The sequence below is a fragment of the Populus trichocarpa genome, chromosome 1, assembly GCF_000002775.5.
Source record: "Populus trichocarpa isolate Nisqually-1 chromosome 1, P.trichocarpa_v4.1, whole genome shotgun sequence".
Classification (NCBI taxonomy): Eukaryota; Viridiplantae; Streptophyta; class Magnoliopsida; order Malpighiales; family Salicaceae; genus Populus; species Populus trichocarpa.
In genome coordinates this window covers 12,058,281-12,071,827 of record NC_037285.2, presented here as the reverse complement: position 1 = coordinate 12,071,827, position 13,547 = coordinate 12,058,281, and the positions used below count along the sequence as shown (strand labels likewise).

General features: G+C 32.7%; 1 protein-coding gene across 8 annotated transcripts; it reads left to right on the top strand.

The window, feature by feature from the left end:
• Nucleotides 1–769: 769 nt before the first annotated feature.
• On the top strand, nt 770–7,103 carry LOC18094205 (two-component response regulator-like APRR2). Of its 8 annotated transcripts, none has more exons than XM_052454400.1 (13): nt 770–937; nt 1,770–1,981; nt 2,713–2,792; nt 3,060–3,126; nt 3,335–3,381; nt 3,627–3,704; nt 3,799–4,338; nt 4,737–4,826; nt 5,259–5,528; nt 5,651–5,716; nt 5,801–5,878; nt 6,398–6,510; nt 6,586–7,103. In XM_052454400.1, exons 2-13 carry the CDS (start codon nt 1,852–1,854, stop codon nt 6,593–6,595), a joined length of 1,569 nt encoding a protein of 522 aa, XP_052310360.1. In that variant the 5' UTR covers nt 770–937; nt 1,770–1,851; the 3' UTR covers nt 6,596–7,103. The 8 variants fall into 8 exon arrangements, with proteins under 8 accessions (XP_052310360.1, XP_052310355.1, XP_024440369.1 ...); XM_052454395.1 differs by having other exon boundaries at nt 771–937; nt 4,737–4,877; XM_024584601.2 differs by having other exon boundaries at nt 771–937; nt 4,737–4,877; nt 6,398–7,103.
• The last annotated feature ends 6,444 nt before the right edge of the window (nt 7,104–13,547 follow it).

The following is a 13,547-nucleotide window of genomic DNA, read 5'->3' as shown; positions in this document are numbered from 1 at the left end:
TTTCATACAAAAAAAATACCATAATCTTTATTATCGTATAATTAAATAAAAATTAATCTTTGGGATAAAAAATTTATTGAATCTAATAAAGTACATGATTTTCATTCCCAGTTCGCTTGGTTGAGTCGAGTTCATTTTGTTTTTTACTGATTTAATCCTTCAATACTGAGTTAATTCGATATTAAACATTTCAATTTATTTTTTTTAAGATTATTTTTATGAATTTCATAAACTAGTTAAAGTTAATCCAAATTGATGAAATATTTTTTTATCTTAATATTAAATCAAAATATCATTTAATTTATGATTTTTTTTAAAAAAAACATGTTTTTAATGCTTAAATATTTTTTAAAAAGCTTAAAAATATTTTTTTTGACAGCCCGCGGCGTAACTTTGAACAACAGGGCATGTCCCACTAGATACAAGCTCGTGTTCGTGCAAGACTTTGGGGGAGTAAATATCCTTAAAACAAAGCAGAACCTTTTGCACTAAACGCTTAAAATTTTCAGCAGTAGGAAGTGTAATTTATAAAAAGAAAAAAAGAAAGAAAAAGGGGAAAGAGTAATAGAATTTAAATTTTGTTAAAGATTTCTGGGAATATTCACTTTGAAAGGAGGTTAAAAGTGGTTTTTGAGCTTATGGAAGGCTTTTCTTGCATATTCTGTGGTCTGCAGACAGCCGAAAGCAACTTTTTACAACTGAAGTACCCAAAAAACCTACAAAAGCAAAAAAAAAATCAAAATCAAAATAATAAATCAAAACTCTGCCCTACAAAAGTCACAGAAGCCCTGTCACAGAAACCGCACTTAAACGTATCTCTCTCTACCCTTGAGGAGTTTTGGCTATCTATACTCTATATACGAGCCAAGGCAGAAGCTGTAAGAGAGAGAAAGAAAGACTTTTCAGTCAAGAAGAGACCTTCTCTATCATATATGCTGTGAGTAGGAGTACTGTGCATGCACAATACAAAAGCTTATGTAGAGATCAAAATATATGATGTTTTATTCCATTTTGTGTTTTTGGAATAGCTGAGGTATGTTGCATTCACTTTGATGTTTCCTTCATGTGATCTACTGGGGTTTTGTGATGACTTTGTTGCTACTGTGTGCATGCATGTCCGGTTTTAGTTTATACATATATAAAGAGCATCTTGTTTCCCTTTAAAGAATTCCCAGTTTTGGTTTCAAACTTTGTTCCCTTTCTCTCCTTGTTCCTTCCTTTCTCTGTCTATGCTTTGGATTTTCCTGTGTTCATTGCAGAGATCTTACATGGTTCTTTTTGTTTATGTGTTGTTTTATAGAACTAGCACAAACCAAGAAGATCTTGATACTTTGATCAATCTTTCTGTACTGATAGCTGATACTGTAAATGGCATGTGCTGTCTTCTATCAGTTCTTTTATCCGTGTCCTTTTCTAATGATCTATATAGTGGTGTTAAATAAATGATCCAGCCATCGCACCATGACTGATCAAGATTCTTTCTTGATTTTTTCTCTCTTTGAAGCCAGGCATTAGAGTCTGAACATTGTTCTGTATTCAGTGGAGACTTGTTATGTGGGGTTTTTTAAATGTTGAATTTCTTGGGTTTTTTTTTTAATTCTCTTCAACTTGAGTTTTTTGTTGCTTAAGCAACAATAATAGTTTCAATTAATGGGCTTTCTTTGTTCTTTTTTCTCTTACATTAATTACTCAGTTCTTTGTTTGGCTTAACAGTATAGTATACCAGATCAAGTAGCGATGAATTTGATGTGAAATTCATGTTCATGTAGATCATGCAGAATTGGTTTTGATGCTGATAAGGAGTAATATTGGAAACTTGTCGGTGGCCTGAGAAACGATGCCAAGCAAGCTATGGTTTGCACCACTAATGATTTATCAGCATGGAAGGATTTTCCAAAGGGCCTCAGAGTCCTTCTCCTTGATGAGGACAGCATGTCTGCTGCCGAGATAAAATCGAAACTGGAAGCAATGGACTATATTGGTTAGAGATTTTGTGACTCCCTACTTTCTCAACCATTTGTTTTTCCTAGAATAGCAATTTCGATTGCATTGTTTAACTTTCGTTTCATCCTACTTTTCTAGCTAAACCAGTCCCCATCTTTATCGAAAAAGGCATCTCGAGTGGTCCATATCTTTACATAGTCTGTATTGAAATATGGTTTCGGGGTTTATAAATTATAAAACGGATACTAATTAATTGTACAGTTTGAAATGACAGTGACTGATATCTGTAAATTGAAACCATTTTCTTGCAATGATCAGTGATCAAACGTGTTACCGACAAACTGGTTTCTTTTTAAATGATGGACAAAAGCAAGAAGTCCTCTTTACTTGTATGGAGGGACTTCTTCAGACGGTAAACAGAAGCAGTAAAATTTAATTATGTTTAGGCATTTTCATTGTCAGTGTTTCACAACTTTATAGATCAATTAGTGGAAATTGGAGAATGTTTTATAGTAATTGTTTTTTCAAACTTTGGTCAGTTTGTTATTGCGAATTTCAACATCCTTCTACCAAAATTTTAATTTGGATCTTTTACAATTCAAATTACAACTTTAGGATGATGTTCATACCACAATGTATGATATTAAAGCTACATCATTTTTTCTTGCTCTACTTTAAATGGCTATCACTTTTGTGTCCTGTAATGTTACAGTGATGCGTTCTCTCGTGTTTGAATCTCTCTGCTTAACCTCACCATACCTTTTTCAGTTTATACATTCTGCAATGAGACTGAAGCGCTCTCTGCAATTTCAAATGAACCTGGAAGCTTCCATGTTGCTATAGTGGAGGTAATTCCCTTTAATCTAAACCGGAAGTTCTAATATTTGGTGAAAATTCAAATTGACTGCACTGCTTTGAGAAAACTATAACCCTTGAAATAACTGGCAGCTGTTTCTTTGATAATCTCATGTCATTCATTAGCCTAATGTGACCAATTATCATCGTTTTCGCGGTAATCACTTCATCAAAGTGCGTTATTGTGGATATAATATTTGGTTAAAGGTGGTTGGATTGGCCGAACTGGAATGATTATCTAATAGAACCTATGGTCACAGGTGAGCATGAGCAATAGCAGCAGGAGTTTCAAGTTTCTAGAAACTTCGAAGGACTTGCCAACCATTAGTAAGTTCATATAAAACGTTAATATTCATATACTTGAGAGTAATGCTTTTAAATTTTAACATATACATCTTTTAGCTCTTCATGTTTTGTTTGCTTTCCCATGTGTTCTGTCATTTTCTTCAAGAAACTCTACTATATCAACTTGGATAGATTTTCATCAATATAATTTACAGCTTCTAATACACTATGAAATTGTGTTCTTTTTCAGTGACTTCAAGCATTGATTGCCTGAACACCATGATGAAGTGCATAGCGGTAAGAATTTTACTAATTAGTGTCATGTACTGAAATGCTTGTAGACACTAGGTTTTTTCAAGTTTTAATTGTCTGCTTTGGTTCCAGTTCTGTTTAGTTCAGCTATTGAAGAAAACTCCATTCAACTGTTAGCGCTTTAATTGAATTTTGACTTGAGTTTTTGCTCCATTCATATAAAGAGAACCCGGAGACATTCACCATGTGCCATGATCATGTAATGTATTTATGTGGCAATTTATTTTCAGCTTGGTGCAGTTGAATTCCTTCGGAAACCACTCTCTGAAGATAAACTGAGGAATATATGGCAGCACGTCGTTCATAAGGTTTGCTTGAATTTTGTCTACTTAACACAGGAACTTAATTTTATGATCTCAATGCTATGCAGAGAAAGTTTCTGACTTCATGGATCCTGAGCAGGCATTTAATGCAGGGGGGAGTGTTCAGTCCAAATCACTGAAGCCTGTCAAAGATTCTGTAGTTTCCATGCTGGAGCTCAAAGATGGACTCGAAGAAAATGAGAATAAGAACATGGAGAAAACAGAAAATGTGTCTCAGGCTCAGGAAAGTAATGAGCAGCAGTCACCAGCTAGTGACAAGTATCCGGCTCCTTCAACCCCTCAATTGAAACAAGGAGAGAGACTGCTGGATGATGGAGATTGCCAAGACCATATTAACTGTTTAATAGAAAAGGAGAGTGTGGAGCAAGAGGGAGATTCTAAATCCGTTGAAACTACTTGTGCCATGTCTGAAGAAACTCTACAGGCAGGGGATCCTCAGAGCTTTACAGAGACTGTGATCAAAGAGGAGGATGACTCAACTGATGGTGTCAAGAGTGAGAATAACATGTGTCCCAATTCACAAAATAAAGACACTCTCAACCATTCAAATGGTTGTGCTGAAAAAGCTTCTAGCCTTCATAATTCCCATGGGACTAGAGCTAATAGAAAGAAGATGAAGGTGACTGATTATTCTGTATATCAAATACTTTTGATGTTCCTGATCCTCTGGTGTAATCATATTATTACCCTTTTTTCCCCTTCAAATCGTCTTACATTTATGAAATGCCTTCTCCACTTGTATGCTACCTCAAAATGCTCAAAAGTTTATTCTCTCTCTCTCTCTCTCTCTCTCTCTCTATATCTCTGTATTTGTTCCTTCACACATTTCCCTCCAGTAAACACTTTCAATAATTTGTTGATTTTCATTTGTTTATTCTTGACTTGCATCAGAAGTGATGTCGCAAGCATTAGATTTTCCCATGTTTGGATTTCTCTATTTACAAAAGGCGTATGTTTTTCCTAATTTCATCAACTTGATTTCTCTGTGGTGTGATTGTTTTTTGTTCTGAGTTTCAGGTAGACTGGACACCAGAGCTTCACAGAAAGTTTGTGCAGGCAGTGGAAAAACTAGGTGTAGATCAAGCGATTCCTTCAAGAATATTAGAGGTAATGAAAGTGGAAGGCTTGACGAGGCATAATGTAGCAAGTCATCTGCAGGTTCGTAGTGGGCTTACCCTAACCAAATTTGTTAGCTTCTGTTCCGACAGAAGTCATTTTTAATTTGTTAGAAGCTCATGTAGAATTTGCTTTCCCCGTAAAATCTGTTGCTAGCTTCTAGCAGCAAAGACAAATTTTATAACTGACTTTCTCTCGTTCATCTCGTGGTCTGATTATTTTGTGACTAGTTGAAGTAATTTTCTTTGGACTGCGCAGCGAAGAGGGTAATGATGCATTTCCCATTGTCATTGGGTGTTTGCACTTGGAACTCTGTTTCTAACGTTATTTTATAATTTACCTAGTACAGTTCAAAATTAGCCCCACTTCACATAAATTCATACTCTAGTTATTAATTAAATGGCATTGCCTGTTTCCTAGCAGAAATATCGAATGCACAGGAGACATATTTTGCCCAAGGAAGATGAACGGCAGTGGACGCAGCATAGAGATCAAGTACAAAGGAGTTACTATCCACATAAACCTATCATGGCGTATCCTCCATATCATTCTAACCATGCTCTCCCACCTGGTCCGGTCTATCCTATGTGGGGAGCAACAGGTAGTCACACAGCTGGGGTGCATATGTGGGGCCCCCCCGGCTACTCCCCATGGCCCCCGACAGAAAGTTGTCATTGGAAGCCTTATCCAGGGGTAGCTCTTGTTATATACAACACCTTGAATTTTTTTTAGCATGCTTTAAAACTGATGGTTTAAGCATTTTCTGGAGAACTTTGAATGCGGCTGCTTGATTAGATCATTTTTTTATATTTCAGATGCATGCAGATGCGTGGGGTTGCCCTGTGATGCCACCACATAATCCTTATTCTACCATTCCTCATGTAAGTATACCTGTGTGCGGGTCATAATCTGTTTTTGTTCGTGTACACGCCTCTTATTGTATATTCTTTGTTTGGAAAATGCAGTATGCATCTGGGTTTCAGAGTGCCAGCATGGTCAATAACAGCTGTGGTATGCCACAAAAACTGTTTGACCTACAGCCGGTATAGTAACATCTTACTGCGCTTGATTTTATTTGATTTTTAGAGAATTATTTGAATAGTTGTAGATTGCATTCAAGACCAGATATTTTAGAAATTGATCATAAAATGTGGTCTAGTTTATGTAGCAAGAGCATGGCAGTATTACTGAGGAGTCACATTTCCTAGAAGCTTTTGGGTTTTCTTGTGATTACAGTAAGTTAAATTGTGGAAGCATATTCCATAAAGAAAGCATTTTAACCTAGCAGCTTCAAATCCTTTTGTTTTTCAATTTTAGGACACTAGTTTTGTGTTGATGGAAGATGAAAAATTCTGAATAATTCGTGCTTCCCGATGCTATGCAAAACATAGTAGTAGACGTAACACACTTGAGGGGCAATTTTGTTCTAGCAATGTCAGCAAAAGATTGCAGTTGTTGGTTTCAGATGTTCTTCAGAAAAGTTGCAATGTGTCGTATGCATGTCCAAGTTCATAAGAGTACCACGTAATAGCAATAGTCATCGTTTCTTATCTTTCATGCAGGCCGAGGAGGTTATCGACAAGGTAGTGAAAGAGGCAATCAACAAGCCATGGCTACCTTTGCCCTTGGGCCTCAAGCCCCCGTCTGCCGATAGCGTCCTAGCAGAGCTCTCCAGGCAAGGCGTCTCATCAATTCCTCCCCGCATTAATGGCTCTAATTCCTTCTAATGTGGGTGGTGCCATTTCATCAGATTATGCTAAAGCCGATTCCAGTTCTCCTGGTCCTTCATCAATCGAAGATAGACTCTACCAATCATAACAAATTTTTCGACCTATATAATTTGACACGTACACAGCAAATTCTCAAGTGGCTTGAGACCATCAATCTTCAACAGACAAGTCACGTGTCTTTGAAGTGCATGCGCAGGAGCTGACATCAGGCCACATAGTCAGAAAGGTCTCACCGATCCCGTCAATGGCACAGTAAGCAGTCATGTCCGTAGAGGCAGCTTAAACGGCTATGAAAGAGCCATGTAGATCCACCATGCACCTCATGTCAAATTTGTGGTTGTGAATGGATCATCCTAAGAAAGGGCGCGTTGCCCTTCCGGGTGTTCTGTTTTTTTGTAGATAAAAAGCCTGAGAGCTTTGATCCAGGAGTAGCTGATGGGGTCCTTGTTTGGTGCTGTAATAATGGGAAATGAGGGTGATAGAGATATTGCTCTGTGCTCCATGGACTTTTCAATAAAGTTGAGAACTTGACATGGAATCTTTAATGCATGCTGACTTGTTTTTATGTCACTCACTAACAGTCTTGATGGAGTTTTAAAAGGAGGTGCCAGTAATTTGATGAGAAATCAGAGTGACTGATGCAATCACAGCCGTACCAAAGGTGGGATTTTGTTTCAAAATGTTCTTTTTTAAATAATAAAATAATATTTTTTATTTTTAAAAATTTATTTTTAATATTAATACAGAACCGATCATCTTAAGAATTATAAGACATGTCGATGATTATTGAGCAACTTTTGTGTACGAGGGGATAAGGTATGAACTACTTTATCTTACTGACCTCTAACTCCTGCCCCCTTGCCAGCTTTTCTTCATCCTTGAAAAAAGTCGTTTAACTTTATTTCTTTTTAATTTTATCTTTACAAGTTATTTAAGAATGTTTTTATGTATATTGATTTTTTTTTATTTGTATACTCTTCATATTTAATGTATCATAGAATATTCATTTTAGTTCAGAAATTTTATATACGAATTTTAGTTTGTTGTTAAATAAAAAATTAAAAAAACAAGATCAAAATTAAACAAATCAAAGCATTTTTAAAAAAAATCCCAGCAAGCATCAATTTCCTACCTAGCCTGTAGATTTTTTTTTTCATGTTTTAGTCTTTCAATCTTAATCTTTAAAGAAAAGTGAGAAAATCATTGAAAATAAAAAAGAAAATATTTGAACATCATGTTTTAATGATAAAAATTATTGAATTTGGTGTTAATAAATTCATTTTGGAGACAAGAGATCAACAAAAGTGGGCTTGCACAACGGAAAAAAAGTAGATCTAGATAAGATTTTGAATTTTAGTTTGATTTGGAAGATGATGTGTGTTTTTTTTTATGCAACATGATTTTTTTTTTTATTATTAATGTATATGTTCGATCAGTTTGGGAGTACCTCAACTAATCTCACGAGTCCTGAAGTTAACGATCATATAAGCCTCCAATGGCTATCATATTAGCAATCACATGAGAAACAAACTTCTTGATTCTAAACTCTTATCACTGTACCACCTATTAAATGCTTTGCAACATGATTTTATAGCTAATAGAAATGATTGGAAAATATTTTTTTAAAAACAAATAATGTGTCACCTAATAATAAAATAAAATAAAAAACACTGAAGCAAACATAAAAGAAACGTGTTCTTAACATTCATATCTCTTTCTTTTTTTTACATTGAAAATTAACTTAAAATCGTACCGATAAAAGTAAACGTAGGTGCACTGGCTAGTCATGCCAATCATGCTATTTGCACTATTAGCTTATCTTAACTACATTTCCTTCTATGAAATACCTGTGATCAAAGACTTCTCTCACTAACTTCTTTCTCGTAGGTTTTTTCCCCCCTACTCTCACTGTTTTTTTGTGTGGATAAATCATGATAATTGGTGACGGGCACATTTTGCATCTCTCATTTTTTAAATATTATATTATACATATAAATAGATTCTTTTTTTAATGATTTACATATTTATCATTTTATACTTTATTTATTTATTTTTATCTTTGTTTTTTTAAAATATTTTTTAGTTTTTCTTTTTTTTCTTTACATTTATTTTAAATATTATTTTTTATTCTTTACACTTGAAATATGTGTTACAATAAACTTATCCTCTTTATACAATTCTTGTCTTCATTCTTCTATAATTTTTTTCCTTACATTTTTTTTAAAAAAATATTATACAAAACTAAAAATAAATGGTGTTTCATTATAGTAATTGGAACATTATCTTATTTTTCTACTGCATTAAAAATTAATTTGAAATTTGATATGTCTTATAACCGAATATGATCTTCACTTTATTTAATTATATGCAAGTATAAACTTTTTAATTCACGGTTTTATTTTTTAATTAATGTTAAAAAAAGTATTTTGAAGAAAAAAACTTATGACTTTAAAAGGATGACAATGAGTTTAACCAAAAAAATCAAACTCCAAACTAAACCCAACTCTATCCCCCAAATAATCACATTTTTTTCAAAAAACTAAAGAAGGGTTAAATGCACGGGCCTGGTCTGGAAACGTGAATGGCCCTAGCCTGGAAATACGAGTGGGCCAGGTGTTGGGTGTGGCCCCTTACTGTTTTTTTCTTATCTTTTTATTGTTCCTGTGACACTTTGAGAAACATTTTTCAAATTCATTCACTCTTTAGATTTTTCATGTTCTTAAATATAGTAATAGATTTTATTTTAATTTCAATAATTTTTTTTTCAATTTTATCTGATTTTAAAATAGTAATAGTAATACTAAATTGTTCATGAATATTAGATTGAATTTAGTTTTTAAAAACATATATAATGATTTTAATTACAAATATTGTACTATATAAAATAAATAAGAGATATATTAATAAAAGAATTTACCTGGATGAAGAAAATATTTCAAAATAATATATTTTTAAATTTAATAACAAAATCAAAACATTTCCTGAGATTTATATATATATTTTAAAAAACTTGAATCTCCCGACAATACAGTGTCGGTACACAAACTAGTAAAAAACAAAAAGGGCCAGGATTTTCTTATTCAACACGCACGCAGTTACATCATGGATTGGAGCTGTAGCTACTAGCTACAGTGCAGTTGAGTGAGGTACCTCTTTTTTTTCTTTCAACATTTTTTATTCAAGGCGCTAGACCATTTTATTTTTTAATTTCATCCTCTCATGCTACAATTCCACGAATCGACGCTCAATGCTTGATTTTGCTGATTAAAATGTATTTTTAGCAATATAGAATAATTAATATTGTTTTTGGTTTTGGTCCATTTTTTAAAAAAAATTTATGTTTCAGATATAACCTTTTTATTTTATTTATGTTTAAATCCCTTAATTTGAGAGATTGAAGAGAAAGTATTTGAAAATAGAAAAAAAGAGAAAAAGTGATTGGTTAACCACTTTCTAACAACAAAATTTGATAGTAGTAGGTTTCAAATTATTAGAGAAGTGACACAGAGGTTTTTAATCTTTCATCTTATCAAAATACGTAGTAGTTCAAAGGCTGGAAATGTTTTTTATTTAGGAAGATTTTTCAATTTTTTTTTATTGATTATAAGATGTTTTGAGCCTAAAATAGATTTATAGAATTTTCTAAAATATTTCTTAGGTATTTTCGGGTGAAAATAATTTTTAGAGTTAAGGCCATCAGGCATAATTTTCTGGCTACCAGAGGTGGCCAGAGATGTACTTAGTGACATGTTAGTTGTTTTTTTTTTTAGTTTAATGTGGGTGTCCGGGCCAGCTTATGCGCATTTCGACTAATCCCACAGGTCCTAAAGTTAACGACCATGTAAGCCTCCAGTGGCCATCAAATGAGCAACCACATGGTTCGAACCTGAAATCACAGAAGAAACAAACCTCTTGATCCTAAACTTTTATCACTGGACTACCACCTAGATGGTTCATATTAGCTGATTTTATTTTATCATATAAGAGTAATAGGTCATTCACCCATATGAGAAGAAGAAAAACGCTAGGCATGCATTGCTAGTCTTGTAGGCCCACGCCTGGCTGGCCATTTTGGTTTATGCCCCAGAAGCGTTGGCCAACCTAGATGGCGCTTGGACATAATCAAGCAGATGATTATTTCATATCAAGCATTTTTTTTTTTGTACAATCTTTTTTTTATATAATTAAATAAAAAATTATTTCATATAATTAAATAAAAAACTATTTCAATAAATTTCATGAGTTAACATGAAATTAATATATTATTCTTATATTTATTTTACTGATTTCATTAATTTTTTTTTGTTTTTTATATTTAAACTTGCTTTTGTGATTATAATAAATTGTTATTAAATTTTTTTCCTTTGAACAAATGTGGAATAAAAAATAGAAGCCCATTAATAATATAAATGAGTTTTGAATATAGAGATACCTTCTTTATTCTCATATATAAATATATATTCCAAAAGATTTAAGTTCCGAGTCATGAGTTAGGAGGGTCAATTCGGGTTGATTCAAGTCAATGTAATGATAAAAATATTTATAATCATAGTTTTAAAATCCAATTTAGAGGTCGGCTCGGTATAAGGTCCGGGTCGCAGGTCGGGGGGGTAAACCTGGGTTAACCCATGTCAATGTATGTATAAAAATTATTATTATCATATTTTTAAAACCCGACTTAGTGGTTGACCATAAGCAAAACCCGAATCACAGGCCATGAGGGTCAATTTGAGTTAATTCAAATAAAAAAAAATGAAAGCAACTTCATTTTGATAAATTTTTTTTAAAAAAACTCAACATTTATTTTATCTCGGGTCGATTGGGTTGCATGTCAACTCGAGTTTTTGACCAGATTAGGTCAGACCAATCCTTCCTTTTTTTTTTTTTTTAAACTCGAACTGGTCCAAACCTTGGATTGGCTAGGTCCCGTTCAATGTCTACCAAATTAAGACAAATTATATAGTCTTGTTGAAAGCGTATCAAACACAAGATGAGATGAGTATAGTAGTTGAATGACCATGTATATATAATTTAGAGAAATTTAAACAACAGTTATACCGTGGCAGGGATTTGTGGTAGCTGTTGTGGTTTGAAAAAAGTTGTTTTGTAAAAAGTACTTTTAGTTGAGGTTGATTTGGAAAAATATATATTTGGTTAAAATTATGGTTGAAATTGAGGTTGAACAAAAAGTAGTTTAATGTGTTTGATTAAAAGAATGCTTTTTAAATTGAGATTATAAAATAATTAAAAAATAATATATTAATATTGATGGTTTTTAATTTAAATATTGTAGATTTAACTATTGTTATTACATCATGAAATAAAAAATATTGATATCAAATATTTTTTATTATTCCATTAAACTATATGCAATTTCATCGCGTACGAAATCTATCTAACAAGGACTATATTTTCCATGGTTTCTTAAGCGCGCAACAACAAAAACTGAATTTTTTGTTACGTTAACAAACATTCTCCTTCTAATTTTTTTAAATAAAACATAATTACAAATAAAAATAAAAACTGATTTTTTTTAACTGGGTCGGACCCGACAAGAACATAATTGGGCTTGCGATCAAATTCTGCAAATGCTACGTCATCAAGCGATCTCCTTTTAATTTATGTAGTGTTATTAAATAATATTAAACACTAGTTTTTCGAGTAAAATATAATTTTTTAAAAATAATTTTTTTAATATAAGTAGTTATTCACCTGACACTATTCACACGAACAGTGCCCAAGTGAATTATATTCACTTGGTTGCAAACGTGAGAAACAACTCTCAGCTGCTTTTTACGAACCGGCGTTTTAACAAAAATATATATGGGTCCCACATAAAAGCCAGTTGAATTTTATGTTGCCAAACTTGATGTTTATGCAGTGAGCTTTAGAAGCAGAAGCTATCACGTAAACAAACATCCACTATTCACGAGTGAAGTTCACTATGTATATGCTCAATTTATCCACAGCCTATATACACATACAATAAAATAAAAAAGAAAAGTAAAATGAATAACTCTTTTTATAATCAAATTGGAGTGATGAACTTAGGCTTGATTTGTGAAGGATAGATAAAGATACTTTTAGTATAAAACCTAAAAAGAAAAAAGAAAATATTTTGAAATTATATATATCAAGGCTCATCGAATAAATAACAAAGATGCCTTATGGGGATTGATTTATTTTCTTTTTTAATCGTATAATAAATTCTCAAACATCCGTTTTAGGATTACGATGGAAGCAAAGGCATTGGATCTCACTCCACGGTGGTTTTGAGAAGAACATTCTCCTTTTCCAGTGGAGTAAAAGAACAGGTAGCCTCTGCTCTACGTCGTCGTTTCTTGCCCCTCCAGGCTCCAAAGCTTTTAGCCGCCTCCTCCGCACCGAACCTATAAGTCAGCAAGCCTGGGAAATTGACGTTTTTACCCCGCGCCCCCTTTTCTTACAAAAACGATAGAATTCCCATCCGGCCGCATTCAGTCCACACTTTCACTACGGTAGCGTATACGTTATTGTTTTTTAAAATAACCATTATTAAGTATATAAATTTTTTTAAAAAACACAAGTATTTTTTCTAATTTAAGAGATCAAAACTAGTTATTTGACCGACATCAAATTATTATATATATATATATATATATATATATATATATATATATCCTATTTTACAGCTTAGTTTTTTTATGAATTTTTTCATTTTATTTATTTGTGACATGTCATTTTATTAATGATATTAATTCTAAATATTATTTTAGTTATAAGTATTCATGTTATCATTTAATAAATACATCAATATTTGATTAACACATATAATTTATTATATAAAATTAAAAAAATAAAAATAAAACACAAAATTGTGAAAGCACTCAAAATTGATTTATCCCATGTAAAAATGAAAATCAATTTGATATTCAACGGCAACAGTGATGAAGGGAAGGACATAGATGTCATTCCAGAATCTTGTAAAGGAAAAGAAAGAGTG